General features: G+C 44.7%; 1 protein-coding gene across 3 annotated transcripts in view; it reads right to left on the reverse strand.

Moving 5' to 3' along the window:
• The window catches only part of SZT2 (SZT2 subunit of KICSTOR complex), a 54,906-nt gene extending 29,303 nt beyond the window's left edge, over window positions 1-25,603 (reverse strand). For 2 of the 3 annotated variants that reach the window (XM_020914685.2, XM_020914684.2), the window contains exons 1-8: window positions 25,503-25,603; window positions 9,613-9,738; window positions 9,149-9,322; window positions 8,682-8,852; window positions 4,953-5,084; window positions 4,046-4,187; window positions 3,547-3,653; window positions 151-361 (exon numbers count right to left, since the gene is read on the reverse strand). In XM_020914685.2, coding sequence (XP_020770344.2) covers window positions 151-361; window positions 3,547-3,653; window positions 4,046-4,187; window positions 4,953-5,084; window positions 8,682-8,852; window positions 9,149-9,322; window positions 9,613-9,738; window positions 25,503-25,529 — 1,090 coding nt within the window. In that variant the 5' untranslated portion in view covers window positions 25,530-25,603. The remainder of the gene's footprint in view (window positions 1-150; window positions 362-3,546; window positions 3,654-4,045; window positions 4,188-4,952; window positions 5,085-8,681; window positions 8,853-9,148; window positions 9,323-9,612; window positions 9,739-25,502) is intronic. The other variant, XM_070468302.1, reaches the window with a different exon arrangement.
• Between the last annotated feature and the right edge of the window lie 6 nt (window positions 25,604-25,609).

Genomic DNA, 25,609 nt, shown 5'->3' on the forward strand with positions numbered 1-25,609 from the left:
GTTCCACACTGAGTCACGGGAGAGAACAGGGCAAAGTCATCAGCCCAGTTACACTGCCCGGGGACCCCAGCCCTAGACAGATCCCTGTATCATCTCTGGGTCCACACTAGGGTCCCCCAGTTCCCACACCTGCCCCAGTCTGCCCCTCACCGCAGTAATATTCAGGGTTCAGGGCTTCCCCGCTGCGCAGGAAGGAGTAGAGGAGAAATGCCCGGTGGTAGACAGTCAGACCCATGTTGCCTGGTTCGGGATCAGGACAAGTGGACAGGTAGGAGCCGAATGTTGCCATGGCGATAAACTTCATCAATTCCACGTTGGGTACGTGGCCAAAACTGCAGTCATAAGAGTAAACTCCTCCCACCTGAAGAAAGTGAGCAAGTAGAGACCTAGCTCCAAGAGAGGCAACGGAGAAAAAAGTACAAGAAGAGACTGGGCTGGGCGGCAGCTCCCGTCCCTGGCCCGCATAGCTGCAGCTTTCCTTCTCTGAGCCCTTCTGTCTGAAGCCAATGCCAGCTGGCCACACCCCTCTCGCCCTACATCAAATACCAGCCTGACCCCATTCACTAAGATTTTGGCCAATGGTTCACCAAATTCCTATCATCACCTCAAGACTGCAGTGCCTGACAAGGCACTTCTCAAACTTTAGGGTGCACACAAAACACCTGAGGTCTGGGGTGAGGGGGCCTAAGATTTTGCATTTCTAACAAGCTCCCTGGCAAGGCCAAGGCTGCTGGTCTGTGGACCGTAGTTTGAGCACTAAACCTATAGATCAGAGATTGGCAAACCATATACAACCTGCGGTCAAATCTAGCCTAGCATCTATTTTTGTAAATAAACTTTTATTGGAACCCAGCATGCCCATTCATCTTCCTACTGTCCATGCCTGCTTTCAGGCTACAAGAGCACAGCTGAGTAGCTGGGACAACCATATGGCCCACAAAGCTTAAAATGTTTACTAGTTGGTCCCTTGGAGGTATACTCTAGAATTCAGCAGTCCCCAACATTTTTGGCATCAGTGACCATTTTGTGGAAGACAATTATCCCATGAACCAGGGTTGAGGGGGATGGTTTCAGGATGATTCAACTGTATTACATTTACTGTGCAAGTTATTTCTATTATTACATCAGCTCCACCTCAGATCATCGGGCTTTAGATATCAGAGGTGGGGATACCTACAGATGGTTTATTCAATTCCCTGGCCACTCAGCTCCTTAACCCTCATCTCCAAGAACTTTACTCCACTCACCTGCCCCCTAGCTACACACTGGCCCCTGGCTTCATCTTGAACTACTTCCTCTTTGTGAACTCAATTGCCACATCCCTGATTACACATAACTCTGTCCCATTTTTAAGTTCCTTTCATCCTCCTCCTCCTGCTGCTCTCCGATCCCATTAAGACTCCCAGGCCTTGAACTTTGCTCTTTTCAAATCTATCCACGTCCTCCTGGCCCTCTTTTCTCAACCCAGCCTAGATCCCATGTTCAAGCAACTTCTTATGCAACATTCTCAACTCCCAGGCCCTCCTTACCTTTTTTCTGCTTCCACCTGGAAACCCCAACTAGGATCACAAGCTCTATACCCAGATCCCAAATGAGATCTTAGTGGATCCCAAATGGAAGAAAACTGCATAGTTGTGTAGGGTGATGCCACATCAAAACATATGACACCCAATCTAGCTGGTCCTTCAGGCCAGTCTTCAGCGTCACTCCTTCCCAGCTCTGCCTCCCTCCCTCCCAGTACAGGTCTTCACTTCTACCCTAATCTCAGATAAGGAAGGACACTTTCCTGCTCTAAGAATCCCTCAGTTTGTTTTTTGAGCCAACAGCCTCCTGTTAATTTAAGGGACTTCACTCCATCCAGCTTCCTTTCCTTTATTTTCAAACTCTGCTCCACCATGGCCTTTTGGAAACATGAAGTCTCTAGCTTAAAATACAAATCAGAACACCCTTCTCTTTCCACCCTGTCCTCCCCTCAGGCTGCCGTACTCCCTCTCGAGTACGCTTGCTCCTCCCTTGATCTGAACAACCAGATTCCACCTGTCAACACTTGTCTCTACATCCTTCCCTTCTATCCACTCTTCCATGCACTGCAATCATTTCTCTCACCGCCTCTTGACTGTAATACCCTCAAAAAAAAAATTTCCATAACCTCCTAATCGCCTAACCCAAAGGGCACTTTTCATTCCTCACTACACATGAACTCTGCCTCTCATGCTGTGAAGTACTCCTTTTCCCCTCAAAACCCTGAAATTCTTGACACCAGAGCCTTCTGGTTTTTGTCTGATTATTTCCTCTTCATTCTTTGCTGGGCCCCCTTTCTGTGAAATATCTTTAAACCCCAGTAGCCCCCAAGTTTTTTGGGGACCCTCATCTATTCTCAAATGCCATGTGTAGGCTGCCCAAATCCTAACTACCTCTCAATTAGTGTGGACTCCTGAGTATCTGATCTGCATGTCTGATTGCTAACTGCTACGAATAGCAGTCATTTACTATGTAATTCTGCACTATGCTAAACCCTTCAAATGCATCACTTCACCCACTGAGGAAGGTGCTATTTCAATCTCCGTTTACAAATGAATCTACCCAAGAAGTGAAGTGATGTGTCCACATCACACAGCCAGTAAGTGGGGCCAGGATTCTGGCCAAGCATGCCTAACCCCAAAGGTGATACAGAGGCACCTGGAACAATGTGCACACGCCTGGATTCATCGTCCTGTCCTCACCCCACCCTAACTGCTGCTCTCTGCTGACTCTGCCGGCTCCCACTCATCAGTGAGGTCAGTAACCTGGAGACACCCTTAGCCCCTCTTTCTTGTTCACCCCTCATATCTCGCTAATCATAAGTCATGTTGATGCCACCCGTTCATTTCCTTAATGCTACCCCCTTTCTCTCTTACCCTGAATTCCCCTAATGTAGGTCCTGATTCTCTCACCTGAGCACTGCAATTAATCGCCTCCCTGCCTCCACTCTTGTCCTGCCCCCAGCAATGAGTGACATTTATAAAACATAAACCCAGTAAGTGACTTTCCTTCCCTCTATCAGCATCACCCACACAATTATGCTGGAACTCCTAACACAGCAGAAGCACCTTTCTACGCTCTGGCCTATACCTACCCTCCAGCTTTGCTCTCTGCCTTCTATCCTATAGCCTGTCAATCCAAACTGGCTGCAGGCCCCTGAATATACTCCCTCCCTCCTCTGCTTAAGCTAGTTTGAGCTGGGTTTTCTGACCCTTGCAACCGAAACAGGAATAACTAATCTAATGAGGGAGGTGGGACTGGAATTGACTGCCAGACAGCAAATTCTGCATTCTTCTTACTATAACATGCTGTCTCTCACATCCTAAGGAAAGAACAAAGATGAGAATCCTCTCCTACCACTTTACTATCCTGTTCTAGACATGATGCTCCCTCCCCATCCCCACCATCCCTCCAGAACTGTTATTGGCTTTACCTGGGAAACCAGTGCCTACAAGAAAGTAACCAGCCACATTCCACCTTGTAAGGTTTGATACTTTCCTCTCCTCCTTCCCAGAAAGTCCTTACCTGCACAAAAGAACAGGCCACAGTGCCACTGCGAAGCTGATTCAGCAGCGTCTCACAAACAGCAACATCAGGGACACTGGTCACTCCATCCGTGATTACAATGATACCTGGAGCAGGAAGCATCAGACTCAGACCTGGGGGCCCTACAGATCAGAGTCACAGGGAGGCACCTGAGGGACAGGACCTCGGTGTCCACCAACCACTGTGTTTTATAATCCTCCAATGCCTTTCTTTCTCCCCTTCCCTCCTGCTCCAACCTCTCAAGGGCTGGGTCCCAACCTCCTTCCAAGTGGTGATCTTGGAGCTCTGTGCCTTCCCACCAGGGTCCCTGCTGGTTGTCAGAGCTGGGGGTACTTGAGATACATACTACTGAACACTTACCTTTCACAAACAAGGAAACAGACACGCTTCCCTGGGGCCCACCAATCTTCTGGAACGTTACCACCCACCCTTCCTGTACCCCACTTTCCCCAGTCTCGCCAACATTCCTCCTACTGACCTGCACTGGAGTTGGAGGGCAGCAGCTGCAGCGCCAGGATGCCCTGACGAATCATACTGACCAGTCCAAGATCAGCTGTCACCATGGAAACGCCCACTTTCCGGCCTGAGGGCTCCCCTGAGTCTGGGGACTGGTCCTCTGCCTGGCCCAAGTTACAGAAAAGATTGAATGGGACAGATGGCACTGCTGCCCCATCCACAGCAAAGCCAGAATTGATAGTCCAGCATTGCCCAGGCCAGACAGGCCTAATCCGATGAGCATTCCAATTCCCCTACTGTGGGGCCAAGTCCTAACTATGCTCCTTCCCCTGCTGTGTGCTTGGAGGCCGATCCTCAGATGGGCAGGGCGTCCAGCACCAGGTGAAGCACCACACTCTCCTGGAGCAGGCCTTCCCCACCTTTTGCCAGTAAGGCCCCCTTTCCATAATCTCCCATTGCCATTATGAGATATATTAATACATCAATCAGATTAAGTCTTCAGACAGACAGACCTACCATCTGCCTGGCTACTTCTCAGATATCTAAAAGAACAAGAGAGTGCACTGTGGTGAACCCAAGCAGCTTTATCCCAGATTATACAGCATAGTATAAAGCAAAGTCACCCATGATCACCTTCTCAGATCCACTGGGGGAGAAGATTCAGGACTGAAAAAAACACAAGCAAACAGCCTCCACATTTTCTCCCAGCAACATGTGTCTTGGGGAGTCTAAGCCCTTTTCCAACAGGGAACCTGCTGTGTGCACTCACTAGCACTTCTTTCATTGGTGCCCTCTGCCCCTGGCTTTCAGCCCTTTTTTTCTGCTGTCTTTTCCCTCTAGGACACTTGGGCTTGTCCTTCCTCTGTCCCCTCTGTCCCTTAACAGCATCTCCTTCTAGGCGGCCTCTACCTGCTTTCTCTCCCACATACCTGGCTCTGGGGGTCATACTGCTGCTGTAGCATGGTGGCCACCTTATCTTCAAAGAGACAGAGCTGCGCGTACACCTGTTGCAAGAACACCTCCCGCTGGGAAGGGTCCAAAAGGCAGCCCTGCACCAGCACCTGAGAAGCACAAGGGAAAGGGCGAGACATGAAGGGCAGGGGGACACTGGGCAGTACCCCTCTGGTCTCCCTATTTATTCACCACACTGGGCTGCCCCAAGCTCCTGCATGGGCGCGCCACTAACATCTTCCAGTTTCCTCCATCTTGGCCTCCAGGACATTGTCTACAAGCTGCCCTATCTGGCCAGGAAAAATATTTTGACTCATGTGTTCTTATTCTTGTTGATTTCCAAGCACTGCACACAGAAGCTGCTCTGGATCTTTTCTCTTTCTTAAGCTTAGAATCTTATTCCCCCAATAAGTGTTCCTTCTTTCTCTTTACACTAGGCAGATAACTCCCACCCACCATTTTCACAGAGAAAGGAAACCAGTCAACAGGAACTCCCCACTCACCCTAACCTTCAGGGTGTACTACTGTCTAACCCACCAAAAATGCCCTCAGCATTTGCCAGTCATTTGGATCTACCTGCATTCTTGTTCTTCCTTTCAGGCTCTGAAGAAAAGATTCCTCTTCTTCTTTCTTCTCCCCAAAGCTAATATTTCCATCTAATCTTGGATCTTCTGTCTCTAACATTTTGGTTCTCTCTCCATGGGGTTTCCTTCCTTCTACTTTCAACATGAGTAAGTCCTCCCATCCTTAAAATTTTATACAGACCTGGTAGTCCCTGTGGTGGACCTTGGGATCTCTCCTCTCTCCCTGTTCTCATCGGACTCCTACAATCTGCCCACTTCTCCCCAACCCCTGCCCTCCCCGCCCAACAGCTACTTCTTCACCCTCTATTCAGAACTGGGCCAGTGGGTGGGGACAGCCAGAAGAGGGCAGAGCGGGACTTTGGACTACTAAAGGCCTGACTGAGAAGAGGAAGACTGGGAACCGGGACTGTGAAAAGATGAGAAGGATGTTCAGAGCTGTATTGTTCAGAAGAGGGAAAACTGGGTCAACCTAAGGGTCCAACAATAAAGGTTTGGCTAAATATATAATGACAAAAACACAAAATGACAAAAATATTAAGAGAAGCAGTCATTTAAAACAGTGTTTTCAAAAAATATTTAGTGATGTGGGAAAAAATGCCCATATCATATGTTAAAAGAGCAGAAGGTAGAACTGGCTGTTTGGAATAAGTTTGATGTTTCTTCTGTCTCTGGACTGAGGAGTGGTGATGAGGGAAATAAATGCATACTCAAAGAGAAGAAAGACATTCCATAACATGTCAAAAATAGCTATTTCTGGGAGGTATATTATGAGCAAGTTCTGTAGGTTTTTTTTTTTAATATTTTATATATTTCCCAATCTCCTTCAAAGGGCATATAGTATAAATGTGACAACTTTTTGTTTTGAAAAACAGCAGGATGCATCTTGAGGAAGTTGTCTCACTTCTTAGCTTACTTAGCAACAAGTAGCCCTGGAGGCTTACCTAAGTTCTCAGTCCTGTCTTCTCCACAGTGGCTGTCCTTGTTCAGAACTCACCTCCTCTGCCATGCTGCAATAATCTTCCACCTGTTCTCCCTAGTCCAGGATTTGCCCCCAATTCTTCTCACTGGCCACAAACAACTGTCATCTTCCTAATGTACACATCTGATCCTGTCACTGACATTCAAAACTCCCAACAGTTCTCTACTACCTGTGACTAATAATTTCAGTAGCTAACATTTGCACGTTTTCTATGTGACAGGCACTGTTTATTAATAAATGCTTGACATGTATTAATTCAATCACCACGTAATATTGGTGACATCCCCATTTTGGAGAAAAGACCCAGATGCACAGAGAGGCTAAGTAACTTGCATAAGAGCACAAAGCTGGTAAGGGGTATGGCCGGGAAGCACATGAGGCACTTGCAGATACAGATGCTCTTTACCACTAAACTCCCCTGCAGAATAAAGTGCAAGTTCTCAGCCATGACATCCAAGGTGTTTCATAACTCTGCCCCCGCTTATCTCTCTAGTCTCCCCTTTACCACACTCCTAACCCTCCCATCAGAGAAGGCAATGGCACCCCACTCCAGTACTCTTGCCTGGAAAATCCCATGGGCAGAGGAGCCTGGTGGGCTGCAGTCCATGGGGTCATGAAGAGTCGGACACGACTGAGCGACTTCACTTTCACTTTTCACTTTCATGCACTGGAGAAGTAAACGGCAACCCACTCCAGAACTCTTGCCTGGAGAATCCCAGGGATGGCGGAGCCTGGGGGGCTGCTGTCTATGGGGTCGCACAGAGTAGGACACGACTGAAGCGACTTAGCAGCAGCAGCAGCAGCAGCAGCAGCAACCCTCCCATCACTCAATCTTCATTGTGTCCAGCTGAGTAATATGTAGCTCCCTAGAACCCCTGTGACTGACAGCACAGTTTCACAGCTCTATGTCTTTGCTTCTGCTGGCCACTCTGCCTGGAAAGCCCATTTCCTCTGTTTTAAATAATTAACATCAATTCATCCTTCAAGACTCAGTTCAAATGTCTTGGTCCAAAAGTTTCTCCTGCTGCTACTCCAGGTTGGCTAGGTGCTCCCACAGCACCTGAGTCATAACTTATCAGTGCCCTTATCACTTTCAACTGAAATTACCTCCTTCAATATCTGTCTCCCCCACTAAGCTCTCAACCCCTCCCAGTAGGACAGGAACAGTGTCTGATTCATCCAGGACCTAGCCCAGGCCTGGCATCGATCGGGCTTCACTAAGTGTTTGTCGAAGTGAACCAAGTGTTGTGTGATCACCTAACATCTAAACTTTTCTCACCTTGACTGTGAGTACCTGCAAAGCCTGGTCTCTGTCTGGGGATGTAGTCCACCACCAGCACTAGGAGAACACTTTAATCCTGGGAAGAGGGCTGGGATCCAGGCATGTACTAAATGCCATGTGCATATTTCAGCCCCTCAGATGCTGTTTTTTGCATCCCCCTCTCTCAAAGCCAGTTTGATAGCTAAGTCGACAATGCAGTCATCAGGGACTGTTTCAGGGTAAGCCCCTACCAATGAGTTAAGGGTGGTTACAAGCAGATGAGGGGAAACTGGGGCAATACTTATCTAAGCCCCAAACAGATATTCCAGTAACAGACTTGGCCATTCTCCAAAAGGAGTGCCTTCTGACAGCCTGCCTGGGTGTTGGATAAGCCTGTAATTATCTGTATGGTCAGCATTAACACCCGACAGTTCTCAGGGCTCCAGGAGAAAAATGACCCTCCTCTCTCCTTGGAAGAATCATATTTCTGGGTCTTTGTTATATTTCAAAACCACAAAACTGTCCCAAAAGACCGTCTCCTAGAGACAGTGCAAGGAGTTAGGATAGTATCAAGCCTTCTGATGGAACTAAAAGGGGCAGGGGAGAGAAGACAGACATTCAGGAGCAGGACCAGAGACTTACAGAAGCAATGAGAGAGGCATCTGTCCAGTCAGTGCCAACTCACCTGATGCTACGGGAAGGCTCTTTAAGGCCAGAGCAATAGACACTTTAAAGAGGAGAGAGACTTACAGAGATGACTAGGAATAGGTTTGAGGAGAGCTGGGGACTTTGAGCATCGAGAGTAGAGATGGGATAAGGACTTGGTCAGTGGACTACCCAAAATTAGGTCTGAGGATACAGACATGGAGAAAGGATGCAATACCTGATGGGACTGCAGGCCAATGATGGAGGAGTAGGCCTGGATAGTGACGTAGATCTCAGGCTGGAAGTCGATACAAGATCCAGGCACTCGGAAGGGCCGGAGCAGCCCGCCTAGGCAGCGGGAGAGGGCATGGAAAACTTCATCAAACAAGATCTCCCCTGTGGAATCATCCTGAGGGCAGTGCAAAGAAAAGTGTCTCAAGGGTAACCAAACACAGCCCCAAGCAGAGGGCAGGTATAAGCAGCTTCCGCGGTTGAGATTCTTAAGGTTGATCATACCCCCCAACACAGTGCACAGATGGGATGGGCTCTGTCTTCAAACACCCACCATTCCTTCACACACCTGTCTCCTTTCCACAGTGGTACCACTGTGGGATCATTCTTCACTTATCTCAGGCTGCCTCTTCTTACTCCTCACTTCCTACCCAATCCTTTCTTCCCACTGCCTCCCCTCAACTAACCCCTTACCACAATGCCAGTAGATGGGCTGAGGTCCAGCTCAATGACAAACCGATACTGCCAGGCCAGGAAGGTGACCCGGGTGGATGGTACAAGGAGGAAGGGCCTGGGGACCACCGGCTCATCTGGCTGCCACCCAGGAGGCAGGACGCTGAGGACTTCCAGCTCCTGCTCAGACTGAAGCTGATGATGGAGAGAAGAGGAAGAATAAGGGAAGTCACCCCTTTCTCTCAAGGACCTGACTTCCAGACCCAGAATGACTGGCTCTACTTCCCACAACCCAACCAAGTACTTCTCCAAGCTGGAAAAATGACTAGACAAAATTTCCCCTGTGAAATATTGTGGGCAAAGTCACTCGCCCCTCCTAGAATTGGACCCCTCAGAGTTAGTCTCCCCTCCTGTTTTCAGCACTCTCCTAAAAAAAACAGGTCCTTGGGGTCAGCCCTCATGTTGTGCATGTTTCTGGGCCTCACCAGCATCTCTTGGGGTGTGGCCTGCACAGTCTGGTGCAGGTGATTGAGGAACCAAGCCAGGCGAACATTTCGGGAGATTCGATAATCCTTTTTCATCAACAGGAACACCTGCCCGGCTTCTTCCACCTAGGGACAAAGAGATATTTAATAAATCTATAAAAATTCACTAGTCCAAGGGACTCCCCTGGTGGTCCAGCGGCTAAGACTCCATGCTCCCCATGCAGGCGGCCTGGGTTTGATCCCTGGTCAGGAATTAGGGGCTTGCCAGGTGGCTCTGTGGGTAAAGAATCTGCCTGCAATGCAGGAGACACAGGTTTGATTCCTGGGTCAGGAAGATCCCCTGGAGAAGGACATTGCAAGCCTCTCCAGTGTTCTTGCCAGGAGAATCCCATGGACAGAGGAGTCTGGTAGGCTACAGTCCATGGCGTCACAAAGAATCCGACACGACTGAAGCGACTTAGCATGCACGCAGGGAACTGGATCCCATGTGCCTCAACTAAGGGTTCGCATGCTGTAACTAAATATTCATGTGGCCACAAATAAGATCTGGCACAGCCAAATAAGTATTTTTTTAAATCCACTAGTTCCTAGTACATATAGATCACAGTGCAAGTAACTTGTCCAAAAAGCTCAGAATCGATTACCGGGAGGCAAGGCAGCAGAGGTGAAATGGTTACCCCCACTTCAGGGCAATGGGCTTCCCAAGGACTCAATTCTCATCTCTTGGTTCCCATTTCTCGTCTAAAGACCTCTATGCAAAATCAGGAACAAGACAAGGGTGCCCACTCTCACCACTACTATTCAACATAGTTTTGGAAGTTTTGGCCACAGCAATCAGGGCAGAAAAAGAAGTAAAAGGAATCCAGATAGGAAAAGAAGAAGTGAAACTCTCGCTGTTTGCAGATGACATGATCCTCTACATAGAAAACCCTAAAGACTCTACCAGAAAATTACTAGAGCTAATCAATGAATACAGTCAAGTTGCAGGATATAAAATTAACACACAGAAATCTCTTGCATTCCTATACACTAACAATGAGAAAACAGAAAGAGAAATTAAGGAAACAATACCATTCACCATTGCAACAAAAAGAATAAAATACTTAGGAGTATATCTACCTAAAGAAACAAAAGACCTATACATAGAAAACTATAAAACACTGATGAAAGAAATCAAAGAGGACACAAGCAGATGGAGAAATATACCGTGTTCATGGATTGGAAGAATCAATATTGTCAAAATGGCTATACTACCCAAAGTAATCTATAGATTCAATGCAATCCCTATCAAACTACCAACAGTATTTTTCACAGAACTAGAACAAATAATTTCACAATTTGTATGGAAATACAAAAAACCTCGAATAGCCAAAGTAATCCTGAGAAAGAAGAATGGAACTGGAGGAATCAATCTGCCTGACTTCAGACTCTACTACAAAGCCACAGTCATCAAGACAGTATGGTACTGGCACAAAGACAGAAATATAGATCAATGGAACAGAATAGAAAGCCCAGAGATAAGTCCACGAACCTATGGTCACCTTATCTTCGACAAAGGAGGCAAGGATATACAATGGAAAAAAGATAACCTCTTTAACAAGTGGTGCTGGGAAAACTGGTCAACCACCTGTAAAAGAATGAAACTAGAACACTTTCTAACACCATACACAAAAATAAACTCAAAATGGATTAAAGATCTAAATGTAAGACCAGAAACTATCAAACTCCTAGAGGAGAACATAGGCAAAACACTCTCCGACATAAATCACAGCAGGATCCTCTATGACCCACATCCCAGAATTTCAGAAATAAAAGCAAAAATAAACAAATGGGACCTAATGAAACTTAAAAGCTTTTGCACAACAAAGGAAACTATAAGCAAGGTGAAAAGACAGCCCTCAGATTGGGAGAAAACAATAGCAAACGAAGCAACAGACAAAGGATTAATCTCAAAAATATACAAGCAACTCCTCCAGCTCAACTCCAGAAAAATAAATGACCCAATCAAAAAATGGGCCAAAGAACTCAACAGACATTTCTCCAAGGAAGACATACAGATGGCTAACAAACACATGAAAAGATGCTCAACATCACTCATTATCAGAGAAATGCAAATCAAAACCACAATGAGGTACCATTATACGCCAGTCAGGATGGCTGCTATCCAAAAGTCTACAAGCAATAAATGCTGGAGAGGGTGTGGAGAAAAGGGAACCCTCTTACACTGTTGGTGGGAATGCAAATTAGTACAGCCACTATGGAAAACAGTGTGGAGATTTCTTAAAAAGCTGGAAATAGAACTGCCGTATGACCCAGCAATCCCACTTCTGGGCATACACACCAAGGAAACCAGATCTGAAAGAGACACATGCACCCCAATGTTCATCGCAGCACTGTTTATAATAGCCAGGACATGGAAGCAACCCAGATGCCCATCAGCAGACGAATGGATGAGGAAGCTGTGGTACATATACACCATGGAATATTACTCAGCCATTAAAAAGAATTCATTTGAATCAGTTCTAATGAGATGGATGAAACTGGAGCCCATTATACAGAGCGAAGTAAGCCAGAAAGATAAAGACCATTACAGTATACTAACACATATATATGGACTTTAGAAAGATGGTAACGATAACCCTATATGCAAAACAGAAAAAGAGACTCAGATGTATGGAACAGACTTGTGGACTCTGGGAGAAGGCGAGGGTGGGATGTTTCAGGAGAACAGCATTGAAACATGTATATTATCTAGGGTGAAACAGATCACCAGCCTAGGTTGGGTGCATGAGACAAGTGCTCGGGCCTGGTGCACTGGGAAGACCCAGAGGGATCGGGTGGAGAGGGAGGTGGGAGGGGGGACTGGGATGGGGAGTACATGTAAATCCATGGCTAATTCATATCAATGTATAACAAAAACTACTGTAATGATGTAAAGTAATTAGCCTCCAACTAATAAAAATTAAAACAAACAAACAAACAAAAAAAAAGACCTCTATGCAGATCAAGTGACCTTTGTACATTTCAATGCATATGTGAGTTTCTCCTATAAACTCTAAGTTCTTTGAGGGCAGGGATTGCATCTTGCTCTATTTTTGTGTCCCTGTGCTTAGCAAATTGCTTAAGAACAGATAGATACTCAATAATGTCCGGCAGTTCCTCCTTAAGTCTTGACAACAGCAGGTACTGAAAGCTCTTCACTGGATGAATGGCAAGCCTACTGAAGACCTCAAAGCCCAGCTTCTGTGGGTCACAGTCTCCCTCCCCACCCTTTTCAGCTGTCAACGCTCCAGTTCCTTCCTTCCATTGCCTCATAGGCAGTTGGTTCAACTGTGTCCTAACGACCATCTGTTCCCTTGCCCGTGTCCTCACCTGTCACGACAAAAGCCCGGCCAACTCTTGACTCAGGATGAATTTAACTTTCTTCCTTATCCACACATACACTGCACCAGCTGTATATTCTGACGGAAACAAACTTCTCACCTTGCCAGTGGTGCCACTTCTAGAGAACGTTACCAATCATTTTACCTTTCCCTGGTCACTAACCTTTCCTTATTCCCCTCAGGTTTTCCAATCGGTGAACTCCCGTGGTCCCAGGAGATAAACCCGCCTACTGTTTTGCAGGGAAATAAGGGTCAGCTGGCCTGAACTCCCCAATGTTTCCTCAAGGTTAACCCTTATCAGTAACATCCTTTACTCCCTTACTCTTGCTTCAGATGAAAAGATTTCTCTCCTCCTACTTAGACAAACTGCAAATTTCTCTTCCCATGTTCTTAGCGAGGGGGGAAATGCCAGGCTGCAAGGAAGTGAGCAGAAGTCAGTGACATCCTGTTGAGAAATGGGATGTTGAAATGAAGATTTTTTTTTCTCCAATAATGGGGAAATATCCATGGAGAAGTGATGGGAAAAGTCCTAGAAAAGCAATAATGATGGATACCTGATGTTGGAGAAGAGTTTGGAGAGCAGAGATGCAATGACTAATGATGAAGAAAGACCTTTCTCTCCAATACAGAAGGCAAGCATCAAGAGATATAGAAATGATACACGTACAGGTATGGCTGAGTACTTTCACTGTTCACCTGAAACTATCACAACATTTTAAATCGGCTATTTCCCAACACAAAATAAAAAGTTTAAAGTTTGGGAAAAGAGATACAAAAAGAGACACCAGAAAATGGCAGGGATGGGAGTAGAAGGAAGAAACACATATTTGTTGAGTACCTAAAATACATTCAATAGAACACTGTAGAGGTTAAGTATAAGAACTTCAGATTCAGTTCAGCTTCCTATTAGAAGTGAGACTGGGGAAAAGCTATTTAACCTTTGCGTCTCAGTGTCCTCATTTGTAAAATGGAGATAGTACTGGTATTAGATCCTAATACCAGTGCCAATCCTAATATCAATTGAATTGTGCTGTTCTGCAGATGAAGGGGAAACGACACATATGAAGTGCTCAGCATGGTGCATGGCACTTAGTTAGAACACAAGAGAAGTTAACCATTACAGGTTATGACCAAGCTCAACACTAGGCTGTTTATGTAGGCAACCACCTTCAGTCTTCACACAAAACATTTAACAGAAGTAAACGGAGGTTCAAAAAAGTTAGGCGGCTTAGCAGAATTTGTAGTTCAGTTCAGTCACTCAGTCGTGTCCACCTCTTTATGACTCTATGGACTGTAGCATGCCAGGCTTCCCTGTACATCACCAGCTCCCAGAACTTGCTCAAACTCATGTCCATCAAGTCAGTGAAGCTATCCAGCCATCTCATCCTCTGTTGTCCCCTTCTCCCCCTGCCTTCAATCCTTTCAAGCATCAGGGTCTCTTCCAATGATCAGTTCTTCACATCAGGTGGCCAAAGTATTGGAGTTTCAGCATCACTTCTTCCAATGAATATCCAGAGGTGATTTTCTCTAGGATTGACTGGTTTGATCTCCTTGCAGTCCAAGGGACTATCAAGAGTCTTGCTCCAACACCACAGTTCAAATCAATTCTTTGGTGCTCAGCTTTCTTTATAGTCCATTCTCACATCCACACATGACTACTGGAAAAACCTTAGCTTTGATTAGATGGACCTTTGTCAGCAAAGTAATGTCTCTGCTTTTTAATATACTGTCTAGGTTGATCATAGCTTTTCTTCTAAGGAGCGTCTTTTAATTTCATGGCTGTGGTCACCATCTGCAGTGATTTTGGAACCCCCAAAAAATAGTCTCTCACTCTTTCTATTGTTTCTCCATCTATTTTCCATGAAGTGATGGGGCTAGATGCCATCATCTTAGTTTTCTGAATTTTTTAAAAATATTTATTTATTTGGTTGCATTGGGTCTTACTTGCAGCACACAGGATCTTCAGTCTTTATGGCAGCATGTGGGGTCTAGTTCCCTGACCAGGAATTGAACCCCAGGCCCCCTGCATTGGGAGCTCAGAGTCTTAGCCACTGGACCACAGGGAAGTCCCTAATTTTTTGAATGTTGAGCTTCAAGCTAGCTTTTTCATTTTCATCAAGAGGCTCTTTAGTTCTTCTTTGCTTTCTGCCATAAGGGTGGTGTCATCTTCGTATCTGAAGTTATTGACATTTCTCCCAGCAATTTTGATTCCAGCTTGTGCTTTATCCAGCCCAGCATTTTGCATGATGTACTCTGCATATCCCAAAGAAAGGCAATACCAAAGAATGCTTAAACTACTGCACAATTGCACTCATCTCACATGCTAGTAAAGTAATGCTCAAAATTCTCCAAGCCAGGCTTCAGCAATACGTGAACTGTGAACTTCCAGATGTTCAAGCTGGTTTTAGAAAAGGCAGAGGGACCAGAGATCAAATTGCCAACATCTGCTGGATCATCAAAAAAGCTACAGAGTTCCACAAAAACATCTGTTTCTGCTTTATTGACTATGCCAAATCCTTTGACTGTGTGGATTACAATAAACTGTGGAAAATTCTGAAAGAGATAGGAATACCAGACCACCTGACCTGCCTCTTGAGAAATCTGTATGCAGGTCAGGAAGCAACAGTTAGAACTGGACATGGAACAACAAACTGGTTCCAAATAGGAAAAGGAGTATGTCAAGGCTGTGTATTGTCACCCTGCTTATTTAACTTATATGCAGAGTACATCATGAGAAATGCTGGGCTGGAGGAAGCACAGGTTGGAATCAAGATTGCCAGGAGAAATATCAATAACCTCAGATATGCAGATGACACCACCCTTATGGCAGAAAATGAAGAAGAACTAAAGAGCCTCTTGATGAAAGTAAAAGAGGAAACTGAAAAAGTTGGCTAAAAGCTCAACATTCAGAAAACTAAGATCATGGCATCCAGTCCATCATTTCATGGCAAATAGATGGGGAAACACTGGAAACCGTGGCTGACTTTATTTTTCTGGGCTCCAAAATCACTGCAGACGGTGATTGCAGCCATAAAATTAAAAGACGCTTACTTCTTGGAAGGAAAGTTATGACCAACCTAGACAGCACATTAAAAAGCAGAGACATTATATTGTCAACAAAGGTCTGTCTAGTTGAGGCTATGGTTTTTCCAGTAGTCATGTATGGATGTGAGAGTTGGACTATAAAGAAAGCTGAGCACCGAAGAATTGATGCTTTTGAACTGTGGTGTTGGAGAAGACTCTTGAGTCCCTTGGACTGCAAGGAGATCCAACCAGTCCATCCTAAAGGAGATCAGCCCTGGGTGTTCACTGGAAGGACTGATTTTGAAGCTGAAACTCCAATACTTTGGCCATCTGATGGGAAAAGCTGACTCATTTGAAAAGATCTTGATTCTGGGAAAGACTGAGGGCAGGAGGAGAAGGGGATGACAGAGAATAAGATGGTTGGATGGCATCACCGACTTAATGGACATGGGTTTGGGTGGACTCCAGGAGTTGGTGATGGACAGGGAGGCCTGGCGTGCTGTGGTTCATGGGGTCACAAAGAGTCGGACACAACTGAGCGACGTAACTGAACTCTGCATGTAAGTTAAATAAGCAGGGTGACAACATACAGCCTTGACATACTCCTTTCCCTATTTGGAACCAGTCTGTTGTTCCATGTCCAGTTCTAACTGTTGCTTCTTGACCTGCATACAGATTTCTCAAGGGGCAGGTCAGGTGGTCTGGTATTCCCATCTCTTTAAGAATTTTCCACAGTTTGTTGTGATCCACACAATCAAAGGCTTTGACATAGTCAATAAAGCAGATGTTTTTCTGGAACTCTCTTGCTTTTTCACTGATCAAGCGGATGTTGGCAATTTGATCTCTGGTTCTTCTGCCTTTTCTAAATCCAGCTTGAACATCTGGAAGTTCATGGTTCATGTATTGCTGAAGTCTGGCTTAGCAAATTTTGAGCATTACTTTGCTACAATGTGAGATGAGCGCAACTGTGCAGTAGTTTGAACATTCTTTGGCATTGCCTTTCTTTGGAATTGGAATTAAAACTGACCTTTTCCAGTCCTGTGGCCACTGCTGAGTTTGCCAAATTTGCTGGCATATTGAGTGCAGTGCTTTCACAACATCATCTTCTAGGATTTGAAATAGCTCAGCTGGAATTCCATCACCTCCACTAGCTTTGTTCGTAGTGATGCTTCCAAAGGCCCACTTGACTCCACATTCCAGAATGTCTGGCTCTAGGTGAGTGATTACACCATCATGATTATATGGGTCATGAAGATATTTTTTGTATAGTTCTTCTGTATGTTCTTGCCACCTCTTCTTAATGTATTCTGCTTTTGTTAGGTCCATACCATTTCTGTCCTTTACTGTGCACATCTTTGCATGAAATGTTCCCTTGGCATCTCTAATTTTTTTGAAGAGCTCTCTAGTCTTTCCCATTCTAGTTTTCCCCTATTTCTTTGCATTGATCACTGAGGAAGACTTTCTTATCTCTCCTTGCTATTCTTTGGAACTCTGCATTCAAATGGGTATATCTTTCCTGTTCTTTGCCTTTAGCTGCTCTTCTTTTCTCAGCTATTTGTAAGGCCTCTTCAGACAACCATTTTGCCTTTTTGCATTTCTTTTTCTTGGGGATGGTCTTGATCCCTGTCTCCTGTACAATGTCATGAACCTCCATCCATAATTCTTCAGGCACTCTTATCAGATCTAATCCCTTGAATCTATTTGTCACTTCCACTGTATAATCGGAAGGGATTTTATTTAGGTCATACCTGAATGGTCTAGTGGTCTAGAATTTGTAGGCACAGGGTCAGAAGTCAAGCCCACGCCTGATGAGCTGAAAGCCTATCTACTGAGCTTAACATATGGATCAAACTGGGGACTTGGGAGCAAAAAAGTTTTTTTTTTTTCCCCGAAAAGGCAGGCTGTCTCTGCCTCTTTTGAGCGAGCTTCTTTTCACTTGCTGTCGTGTCCACAAAAAAGTTTTAAAATGGTTACAAGAAGGAACATGATGGAGGTTTACAAAGGATGCTGTGACATAATTCAAAAAGACAATTTAAACATCAATGTGATGCGATTCAGTTTTACTTTGTGTTGTCTCTATACCGTCTAAAATCACACTTTGGGAAATACTACTGTTATACTGTTATCCTGCACTGGCCTGAGATAGGCCCTGGCTAGGATTCTCGATTTTATCCAAGAATTAGGTCAAGCTACCTAAATCTTTTTTCAGCAGGGCAGTATTATTGTATCTATATTTAAAAAAAAAAATCCCCCCCTGGCTACCACGAGATTTAGAAAGCTCCCCTAACAACCAGGGGAGATGACAATGGCCTACAGCACAGCTACTCAAAGCAGTCATTCTGCGAGCTGTTTGTGCCTATTCCCTGCTGAGACAAGGAGTCGTATTAGAATGTAAAACCACCACTGCCTTTCACTGACGGTCTTGGGAAAAGTCAGCTGAACTAACCTTTAAGACAAGTGAGCTCAGTTGCACTTTAAGGAATCTTTAGAATAAGATAGACAAGAACTGATAATTAATCAAAGTAGGGAAGAAAAGTGAAGTCGCTCAGTCGGCTCCAACTCTTTGCGACCCCATGGACTGTAGCCCGCCAGGCTCCTCCATCCATGGGATATTCCAGGCAAGAATACTGGAGTGGGTTGCCATTTCCTTCTCCAGGAGATCTTCCCAACCCAGGGATCGAACCCGGGTCTCCTGCACTGAGGGCAGACTCTTTACCGTCTGAGCCACCAGAGAAGCCCAAAGTAACAAACAAACCAACAAACAAAAAAAGGTGCCCAGTATGCTTAAGGTAACGCCAAAACCAGCAGGTTGCAGGATGATTTCTGGTAGTTAGAGAAATCAGGTATAGTTATTTCCTATCATTTCTAACCATCATTCCCCTCAAAAGGCCCCATCAAATTGAATGCTCTTATTGCCAAACTCCTAAAAAGACACAAAGGATGTAATTGGCTTGAAAGGAAATGGCAGCAATTACATGCCCTCTTTCTCTGACCCCTGGTCTCAGAATGAGTTATTCTTTTTTTTTTTTTTTTTAGGAATAAAAAATGTTTATTCAGAAATGGGTAAGTAACACATAATCTCCTCCATCCCTTAATGCCTCTTCCTCTCCTTTTGGAAAAAAAGAAAAGAGACAGACGGGGAATGCAGGGGAGTGGGAGGTGGCGAGGGACCCAAGGACTGGCCCACCACCGTCTCTTCTGTTTCCCATGACGACACCTGCGGAACAGGGGGCAACACTGGCCGGCAATGGACCCCATGGCTACCCACAGGACAAGGTCTAGAGGGCCAGTGGGAGGATAAAGGCATACAGGCAATGTAGTTACCTTCCCTACTGAACGCAGAGTCCAAACAGTGATCTGACTGTCTCCAGACCTGAGAAGCCAGCTCCTAGTGTCTTATGGACACTCTCTGGGGTCAAGAAAGGGAAAGTGTAAGAGGAATGTCTTCAAGCTGATGAAGAGAACTTAGTTTGCACCCAGAATGAGTTATGCTTATAAATTAGGCAAGCTCTCCCTCTGGACTGGCAGTGTGGCCTTAGCGACCGCTCTTGTCTACACGTTGACTGTGCCACGGTTCTTATCTTGAAGAAGGCTGGGCTGGGTTCAGTATTATCAGAGTAAGAAGGATACCCCAGGTCAGCAGCTCTTTCTGTTTATCACTCTGTCCCCAGAGTCTGGGGCACCGCCTGGCCATAGCGTGCTCTATGCAACAAGTGAATAAGTGAATTCACACTATGTTCTAAGCAAAGCAAATGCAACATTTAAAACCAGTCGTAGGCAGTACAACTCTTCTCAAGGTGAGGTCATCACAACACTAGTCTCCATGTTATTTTCCTTTTGTTCTTCTTTGGTGGTTAGTAAAGACTTTAAAAAAAAAAAATGTCAGTTTGTTTCAGTTGCGCAAGGAAATAGCCAGGAAAGGAGTTTTTTGGCCCATACTGAGCCAGGGTTAAAGGAGGGAGAGCATAGGCCTAGGTGTCAGCACCACAAGGAGAGTTGGGGACACTTGGTCACTTCATCTTCTAGGACTAAAATCTTGGCCACTCTGGATTTAATAAATGAAACTTTCCATGATTCCCTGTACTGTTTGGTATCTTGTTAGGCATTCGCAAAGCAGTCTGAATTTCTTCATAGCACCCAACCACAGTTCATACTGAAAAATCTGTGTACTTTTTAATGTTGGTCTCCCCAGCAGGTGTAGATACCGCAGGGAGGCAGGGGCTGTCTACGTTGTGCTGTTCTTTGCCGTACCCCTGGCAACCAGCACAGTGCCAAGACACACTGAGGGATGGAGTATTCGTTGAATGATTGTGTGAATGAGAGAAATAGCTCCCACAAGTTACATTCACTCTCTTCTCTGTTTTAAGCTAGGTTCTTAGTATCTTACCAGTGATTCCAAAATTTTCACTTTTATCAACATCTGGCCTTTGTTGTTCAAGAACTCCTATACTTCCTCATCTGCTTTGTGGAAAAACTACTGTTCGGATTCTTCCTTTGCCTCCATGAAAGTTGTTTTTACCAAGTTTCCGCACCCCCCCCCCCCCCCCCACTAGTATGTTCTTTACTGATATTGTCTTCTCTATAATTCTGGAAGCGGGGGGAGGGTGGTTCTGGTGTAGACTCTTAATAGATTTGTTTTAGATAGAATGACAGTATTACAGAAAGAAAATGTGATATGACAGCTGAGACTCTGGCCTTGACCTTTAGTTTTCTCCTCTGTAAAATATCACCACCTACCCCAATGATGGGTGAAAGCACATTGTAAAGTTAAAAGTGCCACATAAATGCATGTATGAATAGTAACAAGGGGCTGCTGCTTTGAGTCTGGAGGAAGGCCTGCACAGCCATTCACTTCAGCTTTTTGTGCTCACCCTCACTTGGTTGGCAGAATAAATTAGAAATTTCTTCACACTGAGCCAGAATCTGCCTTCTTGATGTTACATTGACCTGCTCTTAAAATCTGCTCTCTTGAAAATATGTAACTTACTTTGGGTTTTACCTCCTGAGGCCACAGAGGGAAAATCTGACCCTCTGCCAAAGAAGAATCTATCAGATAACTGATGATGGTTCTGAGTCTTTGCTGATCCACAATAAACATCTTCAGGTTCTTTAAGTGTATCTCTAACAGCATGGTTTGAGTTCCCTGTTTTATATCTTAGATCACAAGCCCATGAATGAACTCTGGCTGGTCTACTTTTCAACTTAAAATGTGGAGACCAGAATGGAGTATAAGACCCAGGTGAGGTCACAGATTCAGAGTATCCCACATTCTATTTACTTTGGGGGAAAGCTTTACCATGCTGTTGACCCAAGAAATCTCTATCACTTTCTCGCTTCTGCTACTTAGACACATCCCCCATTCTGTCCTAATGCAGCTGGCTTTTTTTGGACACATACAATCATTCAATTCATCCTATTACATTGATAAACCCAGCCTACTATTCTATCGTGAAGCTTAGGCTGCTGTTTTTTCTTCTAGTAAATCTCTTTACAGCTTAATTTCCCTGTTGATTCAATCACGATGCCATCAAGTCCTCATCCAAGTCCAAAGAGGACAAAGGTAAGGTGAGTATGCATTCATTTTTCACTCAACAAATTTACAGAGAGTTTGCTATGTGCCAACACAGGGCTAGGTCCTAAGGATATGATGGAAAGCAAAAATTGGCATTCTCTGCTCTCATAGAATTTACCGTATAATGAAAAAAAAACCAATCAGATAATTACTCTAATTATTATATTAATACAAACTAGGTGTGCCTAAGGATAAGAATGTGGTTTTATGAGAGCATGAAACAAAGTAACCTGACTCAGAGGTGGGTCTTAAGAGAAAGTGACCCTGAAGGTTGAGCAGAGTTGACTAAGTGAGGAGGGAAAGGGGGATACACCAGATGGAGAGTACAGACAAGCACTGTCCTATTAGAAGACTTTCTTCAGACTATTTGTTAGTAGGCTGCTTAATTCCACCACTGTGCAGCTTCCATTTCTCCACCTTGTCTCAAAGGTTATTCTGAATGACGGACTAACTCTTCAAAGCCAAACTGAAGTTTAGTTCATCAATCGGTTCTTACAGAATCCACACTCCTGAAACCAGGAACATTTCCTAACTTGAGCCTTCTCACAACATTCCCCCTTGTATGTATCCTTCAAAGTCAACAACTACATTTTCACAAACATCAGCTCTAAGCTTTCTTCATATTCAAGATGCAATTTATCAAAACCAAGACTCAAGAATTAATTCAGGCAGCTAGAGTGGTATTTTTCCAAGTGTGATCCAAGGACCCAGTGGCGTCAGAACCACCTGAGGTGCTTGTTAAACTGCAGAAACCTGAGACCAACTGAATAAGAGTTGAGAGGGCTCAGGAGTCTACACTTCACGAGCTCCCCCAAGTCACTCTTCCACTGCACTGGTTGAGAATTCCTGAGTTAGCTGTGTCCTCACAGCACTGACACTTACGTGGAGATTTAATCCCTGATACTGAATCCTCCTGAGTTTGAAGTGCACTGGAGTTGTCTGGCAAAGAGGACGCAGGGTTTTGAAGGCAGAGACCTGGATTCAAATATGCTCTACTACTTGGTATCCAACTGAGCTTGGACAAGTCAGTTTTTCCAGGCCTCAGTTTCATCTCTAATATGTGAATAAGAATGTCTACTTCAGAAGGATGTTGTGGCAAGTAACCAGGAGAATCAGATAATGATAGAGAAAGCCTATCATTCTCTGGAACATTCATTGAGGCCTACATACCATTCATAGCAAGCTGAATAAGACATGAGGCATATGCTGCATACTATGTACGCCAGGATGAAGGAAACAATGTTCATCTCATTAATTTGCTTTTTGTTTGTTGCCCCTGTCCCTTGGTGGTTAAGGTACAAATTATTCTTGAAGCCTTTTCCAACCCCTGTGCTGTTTTCTGTTAACAGAGTCCCACAAAAGAGTTTTCACCTGCCCTTGAACCACTGTACATATGCCAAAGTCCTGAACCTCAAGCATGGCTTCAACCTGAATCTTCTTCACCAATCTTATCTCTCATCCACCTCCCCGAGTCTGAGCACCTAAGATCACACTGGTTCCACTGCTTATTAGAATAAGGCCTTGGTGAAGTTACTTAAACTCTCTGTGCCTGAGTTTCCTCACCTGTGAAAGAGGGATAATAACTGTGCCTATTTCATGGGGATTTCCCAAGTATTAGATGATAACTCAGGATGCACTCATGTTAGCTATTCTCACTGTCACCGAGCCCACATGAGCAGCTGCTTCCTCTAAGTTCTCTGAAGGCTCACAGCTTCTCCTTCCCTCTGGATTGTCAATTTCTCTTTGCCTGTAATGTATTCCGCCTCTCCTCACTGCCACCCTCCACTCCTCCATGCTTAAATGTCATTCCTCTGAGAAGGCTTTAGGATCCACCCCCTTCACTTAACAATTAGGTTAAGAAACCTTGTTAAACACTCACTCGCTCTGTACTTTTCCTTTGAGGCACTTATTATAATTCAGTGTTTGTTCACGCCATTAAAATAGGGAGTGTCTTACACTGCTCCCTATCCACCTTGATACATAGCACAATTCCAAGTCCATAATAGCACACATCATTTAAGTATCTGAGAAATAATGACTTCTTAAATCTGACTAGGCCCAATCTTTCTCTCTTGGGATTATAATAACCTCTAACAGTCACTTTTCTGCCAAGGGGCAGGACTCTTCAATCCCTTTACCTTCTGGGGTAAGATTTTCACAAATGCAAATCAAGAATTTAACAAATGAACTTGTGGCTGAGTGAGACTGCCAGGAATGTGTGTTGATTCAAGTTATTTTAGATTTGCACTGCTCAGTATGGTAGCCATTACCATCTGTGGCTACTAAGCACTTGAGATATTGCTAGCCCAAAGTGACATATGCTTAAGTGTAAAATACACTCTGGATTTTAAAGACTTGGTACAAAAGAAGAACGTTAAATATCTCATAATTTTTAATATTCAGTACATGTTGAAATGACACTATTTTGGAAATATGGGGTTAAAGAAAATATATTATTATAAATTAATTTTACCTACTTTTTTTAAATGTCTTTAAGCAGCTACTAGAAAACTGGCACATATGGTTTGCATTGGGTTTCTATTGATAATGCTGTTTTAGTCTATATGCATGAAAGGTATGTTCTATTTCACAACATCCCTCCATGTCTTCTCATTTTAATTCACAAAACATGCTCCAAATTCCTTGAGTATTTCTCAGTAATGGTATTTCTGATGCATAGGCTACTCCACCAGCCCTGTGAGCACATCTGATCCTTTTTAATAGGGTAGTTTCCTACAATTGTTATTTAATCTTGAGCCTCATTACATCAAATCCTAACACTGGAGATTTACCATCCTGTGGCTACTTTCTTTTTGCATTGTAAACATTATGGCTAAGAACACAAGATCTACAAGGGACCATTTGTTTTGGAGTCCTGGCTCTGCCACTTACTAGCTGTGCAACTTTGTTACTCTTAATATCTCTGTGCCTCAGTTTCCTCAACTGAGGGGGATAACAGTGTCTACTTCATAGGGTTGAGAGTAATCTTTGATATTGGTAAAGTGCTAAGATGGTCTCTGGCACACAGTAAGCATTCAATAGGTAAAGACTCAATGCACGATTATACACCTCTCACCCTTTCCATCCACTCACATGTTCTCCTGTAACACTGGGCACCTCTCCTAGTGATGTTTTCTTTCCAAAGCTGACATTTTACATTCTAATTCCAAAACTCTGCTACTCCCCAGCTGAGGGTAGCACTTGGGTAAGGTACTTCACTTATCTCGATTTTTAGTTTGTCTGTAAATGAAAATGGCTATTGTCACCTTCATTGCACAAGTCTGAACCACACAATGTATACAAAAGTTCCTTGCATGGTCCTTAGTATTTAAAGGATGCTTCATTTGCATTTTCCGATTTAAAATGTGTGATCCTCACAATAGACCAGAAGGTAGGTATTTTAAGAAGAAGGAAACAGGATCCGGGAAGTCAAGACTTGCCCGAAGTTGCACAGACAGCTACAGGGCAGCGCCAATACTAGAACGAGGTTTCACTCTGAATCCAACGTTTTTTCATGAAATCTAAACTGCTCTCCAATAGCATGAGTGTTAGAACCTATTTATGCTGTTTATGGCATTCCAATAATAATTGAAAGATGCAGCAACCGGCAAACCTGCCCACTGAAACTGCAACAGAAAATCAAAATACAGATTTTTTGAATGCCATTACGAGGTCAAAGAACCCAAGAGCCCTAGAGTTGAGAGTCGTGGATTAAATCTCGGCAAACAAAACTGAGCCACGAGTTCCTCCTCTAGCCCCTCCGAGGAAAGTAGAGGGTGAGGAGATGCTATTGTTGGGCCTTCGGGATGGCCAGGCGGCCCCCAGACCCGGAGGAGGCCACGGCCGCACCTGGCCGCCGGACCCTCCCCCTCGGATCTCCAGGCCCAGCGCTGCGCCCTCCCGCCCCTCACCTCCGGCTCCGGGCGCTCCGAGGCCATCACACAGCCCTCCCGCGCCGGCCCGGGCCAGAGACGATGCTCCGCTCCTGACCCCTGACCCGGAGGTCTCGCGACTGGCG

Source organism: Odocoileus virginianus, chromosome 5, assembly GCF_023699985.2.
Source record: "Odocoileus virginianus isolate 20LAN1187 ecotype Illinois chromosome 5, Ovbor_1.2, whole genome shotgun sequence".
Lineage (NCBI taxonomy): Eukaryota > Metazoa > Chordata > Mammalia > Artiodactyla > Cervidae > Odocoileus > Odocoileus virginianus.